General features: G+C 38.2%; 1 protein-coding gene across 1 annotated transcript in view; it reads left to right on the top strand.

The window, feature by feature from the left end:
• LOC124721892 (protein Daple) overlaps positions 1 to 9,735 on the top strand; it is a 181,339-nt gene extending 171,604 nt beyond the window's left edge. Inside the window, exons 23-24 of the mRNA XM_047247044.1 lie at positions 3,440 to 3,525; positions 9,453 to 9,735. Of these exons, the coding sequence (XP_047103000.1) occupies positions 3,440 to 3,525; positions 9,453 to 9,651 (285 nt within the window). The 3' untranslated portion in view covers positions 9,652 to 9,735. The remainder of the gene's footprint in view (positions 1 to 3,439; positions 3,526 to 9,452) is intronic.
• Positions 9,736 to 12,967: the final 3,232 nt, after the last annotated feature.

A 12,967-nucleotide genomic window follows, 5' to 3' on the forward strand; every position in this document is an offset into this window, starting at 1 on the left:
GGTAGTGATTGCAGGTGGCAAGGTGTGGGATACACATCTGCTCGTCATGAGGAATCTGGACAGATAGGAATACAGTAGTATATATACTCATGTTTGAATGTCATCACTGACATTACTGATTCCACATGATAGTGCAGCATTTTCATGTGTTGTTAACAACAATAGTTTCCATGTTTCTGTAGGCCCTGCCCAGCTTTAAGTTAACTTCTGTTGTTGGTTCTTCATGTAGATTCTACATCACATGAAATACACTCTAAGTGGGGAAAAAATATGCACCATAAAGGAATTATCTGAATGGGATAGAAATAAGTAGAAGTGATGTACGTGTACCGACAAACAAATTATGACAATTTCAGAAAGATTGGATGATGTATTCAAGAGAAAGAGATTCACAAATTGAACAAGTCAATAACACGTTCGTCCACCTCTGCCCCTTATGCAAGCAGTTATTCAGCTTCGGATAGCATTGTAAGATGTCCTCCTTAAGAATATTGTGCCAAATTCTGCCCAATTAGCATATTAGATGATCAAAATCTCAAACTGGCTGGAGGGCCCTGCCCATACGAAATTTGAAGTGAGACTCGTCACTGAAGACAATTCTACTCCAGTCAATGAGGTTCCAAGCCGAAGATGTGTCTGGAGATGTACTGGATAGTGGTGTGATGCCAAACTGACTGTTGCCTGCCATACAGCCTGACAACCAGGAAAAATGGTCTGCACTGCCATTTCTTTTCATAGAAGGACCCCTTTGGTTGTCATCTGTGGCACTCTTATAGCCCAGCAATAACTCAATGATATTGTATGCCCCATTTTGTTGCCCTCCATGGCAAGCCATCGTGGCCTTACATTTCAACAAGACAATGCCTGCCTGCACGTGACGAGAGTTTTCACTGCTTGTCTTCATGCTTGCCAAACACTACCTTGGCCAGCAAGTTTGCCAGATCTCTCCCTCTCTGACATCATATCAGAGACCTTGCATTTTTCAGTGTACACATAAATATTTTTGTGTAGCAATTAAAGAATGACAGTGCATGTGAATACTTAACTGATTTGTAATAAGAAAAGCTTTCCATGAAGAGGGAAAAAATTAGATAAGAAGAGAAGAGTTAAAACTTTCTTGAGGCATTGGGAACAAATTTGAGACTATAGATAATGATGTATATCGACCAAGTAAAGGCAAACCTGACATCATTCAACAAGAAAGAAACCATTAGGGCATTTTTGAAACAATATTTAAGCAAAACTTCTCCAATGTTGAGGGGCAAGTTATTCCATAGTTGAGTATTTGCAACACAGAATAACTTGAGATAAGTATTTATGATGTGAGAGGACATGTAAAATAATTTATAATGTAGGGATGAAATGTCTCATGGGTGGTGTTGATGTGGGAATTGTATACTATGATTTGTGAGGAATCAATGGAGCAAACAAGATATGTACTAATCAGACCTCTGTTGTCACTCAACCAGGCTACTTCTCCATGGGAAGGGCTAAGTGGAATTTAGAAAGAGATCATGGTAACTGGAGCTGTTGTTAATGAAACCTTGTAGAATTTTACAGTAGTCAATCATGGCAATAATAGACCCTGAACCATTTTTCGTTTGATGTCACTGATCGCATATTCATACTTTATTAGTTAAATGACATTGTGGAACCATGTCCGAAGCCTTCTGAAGTAAAGACTCATGACACAGATCTGTTCACCTGTATCTGTAACAAGGAAACTGACTGATCTCAAGAAGCTGTCATATTCATTAGGAGTTATTTTGCCATTTTAAAGTTACACAATATACATAGCCGAGTGATCTACAATAAACAGTGGCTTGAAGCTCTGCTTTGTAGGCAGTAAAGGTACAGTGCATTTACTTAACTATCTTACTTAATTTCCTGTTCTATTTGCATTTGTGCAAGAAGGAAAGTGTAGTAGTATGGTCTTTGTCAGTGGAAATGTTCTAACAGCCTTCATTTTACTATCTTCTGTTTTTATACACATTTGGTTAACAAAGACTTAAAAAGATGATTCAAGTCTGCTGACTGTTTTCACACTTGATGAAAACTTCTTGCTACTGTTTGATTGCTATATGTGTATAACTTGGCCCTAAAATTGGGAAAGACTTTTTGCTCAACTTGTCTCACAACGATTTCAGTTTCATTTAATTTCTGAATTTCTGCAGTCTTTTCATTTCAAATACACCATCCTCCTTGTAGTAAGCAGTTTTTTATGGTATTACCAAGCCACATTGAATCTTTACAATATTTCACACCTGGGGCCCTTCAGAATTTTCATTGCAGCTGAATGCATGCAATTAAATACGTAGGTAATTTCACTGGATGTGTTCAGATTTTTTAGCTGGGAAAAGAATTTACTTTCTTTCATTATAAGTTTTCCAGCTTTGGTAGTCTCAATAGACAGCTCCTGAATTCTGATTGCTAATCCCCTTGTTGACACTCATTATGCTTATTCTTTTTGGCTTTGAAAGTGGTTGTGTCCCGAATGTTTGGCTGAAGTATTTCTTCAAAATATCTGTACAATAAATCTTTTTGATTGATTTTAGATTATCCTTATCTCTGATGCTGAAGCATAACTCTCTTAGTAAATTGCTGGAAACTTGAAATCTTTCAATGTTTTCATTGTGTGATCGGGAAATCTGCATGTTATATTCTTAAGATAGTCACAGAAAAGATCTTCTATTTTGACTGTAAAAGCATATAGCTGATAGAAACACGAAGTATATGTCTCAATTCACTGTTGACAGTAAAATGTTTTATTTTCCAAATTTGTGTTTATATTGGAAATATTTTTGGATTTTTTGAAAATGAAATAATACCTCACTAGGTATCTGATATGCTTTTCTGATAAATTTCTATTGAGCACTGTTACTTCGACTTCAGTCCGCGTTCTGTACCTATAGTGAAATTGCCATTGATACATGTGACAATCTGTGGGACCATACAATATAGGATTCAACTGTTTTCATGTGCAAAATGAATATTTTCTTTGGTTTTTATCCAACTTTGAGGGCCATCATTTTTTTCTGCTGCATAAAATGTTAAGTAACAAAGTTTATTTATGAGGTGGTCTACAAAATGACACTGATCATGGTTGTAAAACAGATTAATTACTCTGCAAGTGTTATACATATGCTGCTTAAGTACTTGTTTCTGATATTTTGCGCACACCTGACCTGTGAAGAGATCCTGGAGTCCTCTGTAGAGTAGAGGATGACAATCAGTTCAGGATATGATGCTACAAGCTGTGACATTAAACATGCGGGAAACTGTCAGCAAACACTTTTGTCCTTTCCTCGTTTTAACAATTTTGTAGAGGTACTAATGGTGACAGTAAATATTTGCTAAATCTTCTACATGCTTTAATATTATAATAATAAAGATAGTGTTTTAAATATTGTGTGATACTGAAAAACAATGTGTGTACCAGGATCAGGCACCAGATGAGGGAGTGACTTTCAACAACAGCATGACATCAGACAATGTGTGTCCATCCACTCCACAACAGGATCCCAGGTAATGATTTTCTTCTTTAGCATACAAGGTTTACCATTATTTACTATGCATCACTGTTACATTTATTTGTGCTTATCAGATTTTAAAATTATGTGCTGCATAGGGACTTCAGAAAGTAAGTTACATGTGTTGTCCCATGCTAAGACTACTGTGCACCAAGAGTACATGTTCCGGGTATTCTGCAGACCCAGTTCTGCTGTGGTACGGGTAACAAGTGAATCATAGTGTGGGAGTTAAATAGTGCAGCAACTGGAAATGTATTCCAAAATTGAAGTAAGAGGAACAGTACTGTCCTTGTGGGTGAAATGTGTAAATTGTACACAGATTCACTATAAAATTATGGTGTTGTATGGACCAAATGTGATGTTGTGTGCAGCCATAGTAAAATGGTGTCAACAATTTCACTAAAGCTACTCAATTGTAGGTAATGGTAATCTGCCAAACAGTGCAGATCTTGCACCATGCAATTTCCATGTTTCCAGGAGACTGAGAGAACTTCTGGGGAGAAAGAGATTTTTCAATGATAAGGACATCCATACAGCAGTTCTTGAATGGCTCTGCCATCAAGGAATTGAATGGTTGCTAGGATGTTCTGACCAGTGACTTGACTATGTTGAAAAATAGTGTCATGTATGTGTGTGACTTAGTGTAGCGCAGCATTCAGTAAAAGTTACTTGACCTGCCATAATAATTTAGAAGTTGCTTTTTGAAGAACAGACAGAAAATGTATGGCAGGGGACTATAATTCATCATAATTCAGCCAATTAGCACCAAATATTTATAAATTATACACACAAACCTTCATCTAGTTAGTTATCCAACTGAGAAAAGGTGACCTGTGTCAATGTTTAATCCGAAACATGTTTTGTTCGTGGCAAATCTCCACGTCATGAAGAGGTGATTGCTAGGTTAAAAAACAGAGATGAAAATCTGTGGTCTGACCGGGATTTGATCCTGCAATTTTTTGTTACCAATCTCGCACTTTACTGCTAGACTATAAAACCCAACTTTGATCTTGCTCTGGGAAAATGTGACCTATAGTTTAATGTGTAATCCGAACCATGTTTTGCTTCAATGTCCACATCATTGAGAGGTGAATTTCAGGATAAAAGACTGAAAAATCCTTGGTCCAACTGGGATTTAATTCCATGGCCTTTCTTTTGCCATTCAGGCATGTGCTAGACCCCCAGGCATGACAAGGTTTCTGCTCAAGCTTGTCTGCTGTCTGGAGTTGTTGGCAGCTGTACTGGTAGATGGCAATGCCATTGTTAATTCATCGTATTTCTTCCAGTTTCAACAAAATATTTATGAATTATGTGAACAAACCTTCCTTGTGAGTCAATCCATCTATCTGTCAAAACCGAATCAAATCCCTATTGTAGTTCCTGAGACCAGCCCATACATACAAATAGAAGTGAGCAGGGACTTCAGTTTATGTATGCAGAGGAAAGAAGACAGAGAGAAAATTTTAACGATTACATCAGATAAGAAAATACCTGTCCAGTTGTTTTCAAACATGTAGAAAAAGAAAGTAATTTTACAGATTTCTCTTCTACATGTGAGTCCTCATTATTAAAGGTGCTATTACCTCTTCTGTGTTTGTCCACCAAATGTTCAAGCCACAAAATTCATGATTGTATTGTGATTTTTTTAATAACTGTGAAATAAGTGTCATTTGGTAGAAATATTTGACTTCTTGTCATGTATCACTGCTCGAAACTCTTTGCCCTTTTGTTAACAAGGTAACATTTTACCACAGCTATTTTACAATTACTATATTGTCCACCACAGCTGTCCATTCCAATATTATACACATATACACTGCAGTATTATTCCACTTTTGATGAATTGTCTGGACTGTTTTCTCCAAGTAGAAACTGAAAATAAGTGTTTCCTGTGAAGTTTCATTTCTGAGGCTCTCTTTTTCTTGCTCTGCCTTCTGCAGACATAGTTCATTGGCAGTTTTCAGTCTTTCCCTTCGTCCTTCATTTGCAATCAGGTTCAATTTAATCACATGTCTGGCAGATGTCTTTTTGGAGTATGAAAAGGCAGATTAAAATCTTCATTAAAAATTGTCTGAAGACCGATTCCTTAATGGGCTGCAGTTTTCTTCTTGCCTGCAAAACTCCATTGCTTAATTTGGAAGATTAATGTCTTTTGTAGTCAGCTGGTTTCCATTTTAATGACTCAAGTGTGTCGAAAATGAAGTTTTGTCTGGTTTGTCATTAGATATATAGTTGAGATACCCACTTCGATGCCATTTTGCTGCTCCACCAACAGAAGTTGAGAATCCTGTTGAGCCAATTTCTTCTGATTTGTAACATGTGAAAAAAAAAGAGACTTGCAAACCATAATAGCCACATTTTTTGAATGTATTATGAGCATACAAGTTGTTGTTTTTTATCTAAAATGTTTGAGTAGGTCTTCTGTCCGATTCTCATACGAGTTGCCACTTCTTTCCTCTGAAAAGAGCATCCAGTGAAATAATTTTCTACTTTTCCACAGCCCAAAATAATCTTTGCTGCCTGTGTATAATAAAAATCCAACTTAATAGTGAAGTCATTCCTGTACTTATGACTGGACATCCCATAAAGTTAATTTTTTCTGACCTATCAGCCACATTCAAGTGTACAAGCCTTTCTCGAGTTCTTGAACAACTATATTCCATAAAATGGGTTGAGTAGAAAGAATGGGGTGAATAGCAATGGAACTTCCAAAAACGTTCGATGCTGTCATATCGGGAGACAAATGGGAACATCATTCAAAGAGTTGTTTGTTTAGATTGTTAGTGATCCAATCTAACAAGGAAATTATAAATTTCAAAATGCTGTGTTTAAAGTATATGGAAAATGCAAGCAATCATTTAAATTGTATATATTTAAAATTTGTTATTTAGAAGGCAAAGGTTATGTGGATGTTTTTTGGATGGGAAAAATGGCCAATTAAACACATTTATTTTAACAGCTGATGAGTCACTTTTTAGTCAAGATGTTTTTCAAAAGCTCTTTGCTACTTTTGGGGGCTTGGCTTGTAGTTTCAAAGACATCATTTTTAAACATGATGTCAGTGACTTGATACATTAACAAAAAAATCGAGTTCATCAATTTAAAGTTGCAATAAAATAATTATAGGTATAACATTTTTTATGTTGTATAGAACTTTTTTGAACCAGGTAAATTTTGTTTCTTATTCTCCTAGATCCAAAACCAGTGTTGAAATGTCCCTATTTGCCCCAAATACCAATAAATAGAAAAATAATAATAAGGTTAATGCTGCTGTTTCTATCCACCCCTTGCTGCAGGGTGAATAGAAACACCAAGATTTTATTTTTTTATGTTTAAGAGCATGAGATAGGCCCAAAATCCAATTATAAGTTTAAGGATTAGCCACAAGACTTATAATCCCATACAATTTTAATTTTCATATTTCTTTTCAGAGTTACCTGTTTTTTTCTTTGATGTTGAAATCTGTTTCTATTCACCCCATGTGACGGCATTTTTCCATGTTCTGCCTATTGATGCTTTCTACTGGCTTAGTATTATCTCAATCATCTGTAACAAAAGAGGGAAGTCATAGCAGTGCCATTATTTTGATATGAATGATGCATGAATTGTAAACAGAACTGTCATAATCATTCATGAAAGTACCAGTTTCTGCGATGTATCTGAGAAATGCTGCCTGGGAAACACTTATTGCTGGCAATTCACTAGCACAGTATAAACACATTTTTAGATATTTCAGTATCACTGTGACTTTCTACAGGGCTGTACACTGTAACATTGTTCTTTCAGTATGAGGCAATGTGCCCTGTCCCACTACATGTAAATTTTATAATTAAAAAAAATGGAATTTACCAACATGTAATGCAGTGTTGTGGTTTCACCTACTATTATTATCTCCAGAATTATTGTAAAAGTGCAACTCCAAATCACAGTCAACCACATTCAACACTCGTTATACATGGCTCATTATATTACCAAACGATGACTTGTTTTTTTAGAAACACACAAATCTGTTAACAGATGGACACTCCCCAGGACGTGGTCTGTTATTCCCCTGACTGTTCTCTCTCTCTCAGTTGCAGGAAGCAATGCGTAACTTAAGGTACATTTACATGAGCCATAAAAATTGTATATTACTGACAGTATAAACTGACATTGTTGTCTGGCAACATTGTGGCCACGTGAATTGCCACCACGTGTACTACAGCATTACTGGCCACTATTGCCCAGCAATGTTTGTGGCAACACATTTCCAGGCCAGAAGTTTTTACAAGGAGCCACACTAATGCCTCAAAATGGGCGAATGCAAGCTAGTGAGAGTGTGGCTCTCCTACTTTTAAATCACACAAGAAATCAAGTTAGAAAGAACAAGAGAAGTCATGTGTCATGAAGACATTCTTTTATAAGTAAGCGGAATGCTTCTAAAAATTTAACCAGTGAATGAGAATATTGAAACTTAATTTTGAATATTTTGTACAAGCAATTTGTCCAAGAATTACTAAAATCAATACAAATACAGGAGAATGTATACTGTTACAACACAACTGGAAAGTGTATACTATTACAACACAACTGGCCATTGCCCTTCGGTTTTTAGCTACTGGCAATTTGCTCAGAAGTTTAATGTACCGTAGCTCTTTAAATTTCACTATTCGTCAATAATCCTCATGGTACTGGAAGTATGCATTGCTTTGATAGAAGGACTGAAAGATTTCATTAATTGGGAATAAGAATACAATACTTTTTGTTTACAAGCACAAACCGCTGCTGGCACTTCAGGTACATCTCGAGATAGAGTGAAGCTCATGACATCAAATGCAGACCATATGGGTGAAGAGCCACCCGCACTTCTACTGTTCCTGTATGATGTTTTTGCTTTTCATCTGGCATAAGATTGAAGACTTTGGAATTCTTTGTATGCTTTATCAAGTGTGATTCCAAAATATCAGTAACAGTGTGCCAGTTGCTTTTTTTCAAGTTGAGATCCTTGTATAGGCTACAGTAATTTCAATGTCCCATAGCTCTGGTCATAGGTTAATAGCATTTATAAAATTCATAGTAGTCTTGTTTGTCCACTTCTCCATTGCTGTACACAACAAACAACTAGAATATGTGGCTATATGTTCACATGCAGACATGTGAACAAAAGCAAAATGGTATTTTTTTCACTCAGACATATGACTGCAGCGTTTTCAGTGAGAGAAGTAGGAAACAAAGATGAGAACAACAGGGAAATATTTACAGGAGGGATAGAGATAGATACTGCCCTGCAATACGAGATATCCTTCACACTTTGTGACAACACTGGCAATCCCTTAGCAGTATGTCAGTGTCTACCTGTAACAACCTACAGTGTACCTGTAACAGTCTGCAGTGTCAGCAATATTTCCCAGCAATTTCACAAAACTGCCATCTATTGCAGCAATATTGATGGCAATGCTTTTGCCACCCTGTATTGCTGTAAAATATGGCCCATCTAGACACACCTTTAAAAATGGCACAAATTGACATATCCAGTTTTTTACTCAAGTGCAGTATGTGTACATGTACAAATAATTTGCGTTTGGAAATTAGAAAATCATCCATGTTGCACATGAATGTGCACATTGAATTGGTTTTGGATCTAACATTACATGGAAACTGCACATTTGGGACTACAACACAGGGGTAACTTTATGAGGTGCTGTTACTGTACTTCATGTAGTTGGCAGTCACCAAGCACAGATTGGAACTGGGAGCACAAGACACCAAGGAGAAAGTGTAATTGTTGCTGATTCACTGGAATTTTCTTTGCTTGAAAATGTAAATAGACTCTGGTAATTAGGTACTGTTTGATTGGAATACATGGGCAGTAATGTTTTATCAACTGAGTGAGATTCGTAATATTATTTTGCTTCATAAAATATTATATTTGATTCTTTACAGGTCGGTGTTAGTCTACAACAGAATTTCTACTGTGATTGGAGCTCCTGAAGATATAACAAAAGTTGGAAGTACAAGGGAATTTCCTAGCCCAAGTCACAGTAGTTCAACACCATACAAGCCCGATGACAGCAAAAGAGCAGGCAGCAAAGGCAAAGGAAATGCAGAGAACTCCACATGGTATGAATATGGATGTGTCTGAAAACATTTATTTGATGTGAAATTTGTAAGTTCCAGAACTGTACCTTGACGTGTGCTATGAATAGCAAACAATAACACAAAGTAACTGTATTTCTTCTTTCATCTGGTTCCCACAAGAGAGAGAGAGAGAGAGAGAGAGAGTGAGTGTGTGAGTTTTATGTATTCATGTTCAGAATCATGAATGGGTACAGGCATACACATGCCCACAACAACAAAATGTGTAGCTATGACTGTTCACATTAGGACCATCTTTCTGAGGGATGTACAGAATAAAATAATTTCCCAACAAAGTGGAGGTATTGTGAGGGAAATGTAATTAGAGGAACAGTGGTTTGCCCCCTATCAAAAGCCACTGCCTGCAACAATATATGGGTTATGCATAATTCAACAGTGTAATTTTTCCACATGACTGTGTTACAGTCCACTCATGACAAACTGTATGTATGAAGCTCCTCCAGAGAAAATTTGAGCTGCTTGTTGGTAACAGTTGAACAGGCATTCTACACAGATATATGGCAATTTTTACCTAAAGTTGAAAAAAATTACTTCATTACTAGGCACTTGAAAATGTAGCATCTATTTTTGGCAAAATTTGAATGTATTTATGGCAAAATTTGCATCTATATATTTTTTGTTTGTAAATGATTAGCAGTACAGTTTTAAAAGTTTGGTACATAACATGCGCGAAGATGAAGCCTTAGTGCTTTGAAATTGACTGTTAAAAAAAAAAAATGTTGATTGGGGAGCTTTTTCACTGGAATGTTTGCTTTCACAAAAACTTACATAGTGCTTTTACTGAAATGGTTTTTTGCTTGCTTTCTTCCTTTGGATCTATTTAAGCTTTCAACTAATGATTGTTACAGTTGAGAAGCAGTAGCATTTATCTGCCTGCGTACAAAGTGCTTCTCTTATTTGAGATATTTCATGACATTATTTTTCTTTTCCAAATCAATTCAATAATTAAAAAATCTGCAGAAAATTGATTTCTAACTTTTAAGGACATTCCTAGCCGTGTGACTCGTGCTTGACTACACTACAGATACAGTGTACAAGTTATAACCAAAAATAACTCTATTGACACTTTTGGGGAAGACTTTCAGTGTGGTTGAGGTACATTGACAGGTTTTGTTTCCCGCTTGCTGTAGTGCAGAGAGCAGACACTATAAACTGACAGTCAGTGGAAAAACTATAATTTTTACTGTCAGAGGGGAGAGGAGCAGTGCGAGGAAACAAGTTGTGCCAGTGCCACATTACAGCCCAGCCGGCCTACACCTGTGTTATGTGAAAGCAGAAATGATGTACACTATGTGATCAAAAGTATCTGGACACCCCCAAAAACATACGTTTTTCATACTAGGTGCATCGTGCTGCCACCTACTGCCAGGTACTCCATAACAGTGACCTCAGTAGTCATTAGACATCGTGAGAGAGCAGAATAGGGCGCTCCGCAGAACTCATGGACTTCGAACCTGGTCAGGTGATTGGGTGTCACTTGTGTTATACAGCTGTGTGCAAGATTTCCACACTCCTAAAAATCTCTAGGTTGACTGTTTCTGATGTGATAGTGAAGTAGAAATGTGAAGGGACATGTACAGCACAAAAGCGTACAGACCAACCTCGCCTGTTGACTGATAGGGACCGCTGACAGTTGAAGAGGGTCGTAATGTGTAATAGGTAGACATCTATCCAGACCACCACACTGGAATTCCAGATTGCATCAGGATCCACTGCAACTACTATGACAGTATGGTCGAGCGGCTGCTCATAAGCCACACATCGTGCCGGTAAATGCCAAACGACACCTCGCTTGATGTAAGGAGTGTAAACATTGGACAATTGAACAGTGGAAAAATGTCATGTGGAGTGACGAATCACGGTACAAGATGTGGCGATTCGACGGCAGGGTGTAGGTGTGAAGAGTGCCCGGTGAACGTCATCTGCCAGCGTGTTAGTTGCGTGGGGTTGGGTTGGGGGAGGAGACTAGACAGTAAGGTCATTGGTCTCATTGGATTAAGGAAGGACGGGGAAGGAAGTAGGCTGTGCCCTTTCAAAGGAACCATCCCGGCATTCGCCTGGAGCGATTTAGGGAAATCACGGAAAACCTAAGTCAGGATGGCTGGACATGGGGTTGAACCGTTGTCCTCCCAAATGCAAGGCCAGTGCGCTAGCCACTGCCCCACGTCACTCTGTACTAGCACGTGTAGTACCAACAGTAAAATTTGGAGGTGGTGGTGTTATGGTGTGGTCAGGTTTCTCATGGAGGGGGCTTCCACCCCTTGTTGTTTTGCATGGCACCATCACAGTACAGGCCTACATTGATGTTTGAAGCACCTTCTTGCTCCCACTGTTGAAAAGCAATTCGGGGATGTCGATTGCATCTTTTAACATGATCGAGCGCCTGTTCATAATGCATGGTCTGTGGCAAAGTGGTTACATGACTGTCCTACATAGAGTCCTGACCGGAGTCCTATACAACACCTTTGGGATGTTTTGGAATGCTGACTTCATGCCAGGACTGACATCGATACCTCTCCTAAGTGCAGCACTCCATGAAGAATGGGCTGCCATTCCCCAAGGAACCTTCCAGTACCTGATTGAGCGTATGCCTGCAAGAGTGGAAGCTGTCATCAAGCCTAAGTGTGAGCCAACACCTTATTGAATTCCAGCATAACCGCTGGAGGGTGCCACGGACTTGTAAATTATCTTCAGCCAGGTGTCCAGATGCTTTTGATCACATAATGTACAATTGTCGGGATCACCAACCCCATTCTAGTGTTGTGAAGGTAATAATCGAACCTTATGATGGATCAGGATTGGTGTCTTCACTCACTTAACAGAGAGAGAGAGAGAGAGAGAGAGAGAGAGAGAGAGAGAGAGAGAGAGAGAGAGAGAGAGAGAGAGAGGGGGGGGGGAGACAGGGGGGGTGGAGAAAATCGAACCCTGTGATGGATCAGGATTGGTGTCTTCACTCACTTAACAGAGAGAGAGAGAGAGAGAGAGAGAGAGAGAGAGAGAGAGAGAGAGAGAGAGAGACAGAGAGACAGACAGACAGACAGGGGGGGGGGGGGGGGTGGAGAATAAAACAGTGAGTGACACAGTTCCCAAGCATTTGCTAAAGGCTACCATGCAATTGCTTTCTGAGGTTGGCAGTGTTGCAAACACTCATTTCTGATAAAATAGTTCATCTGGATACAATTTGCTGTGAAATAGCTTTTATCATACAATTTCGTGTTTTTGGGTTTTGAGGCAGAATTCACATCTACAGGAAGTAACAGAATGATGTTTTAAAAATTTTGGAGATCATAGAGCATAAAATT

Source organism: Schistocerca piceifrons, chromosome X (genome assembly GCF_021461385.2).
Source record: "Schistocerca piceifrons isolate TAMUIC-IGC-003096 chromosome X, iqSchPice1.1, whole genome shotgun sequence".
In the NCBI taxonomy this organism is placed as follows: Eukaryota; Metazoa; Arthropoda; class Insecta; order Orthoptera; family Acrididae; genus Schistocerca; species Schistocerca piceifrons.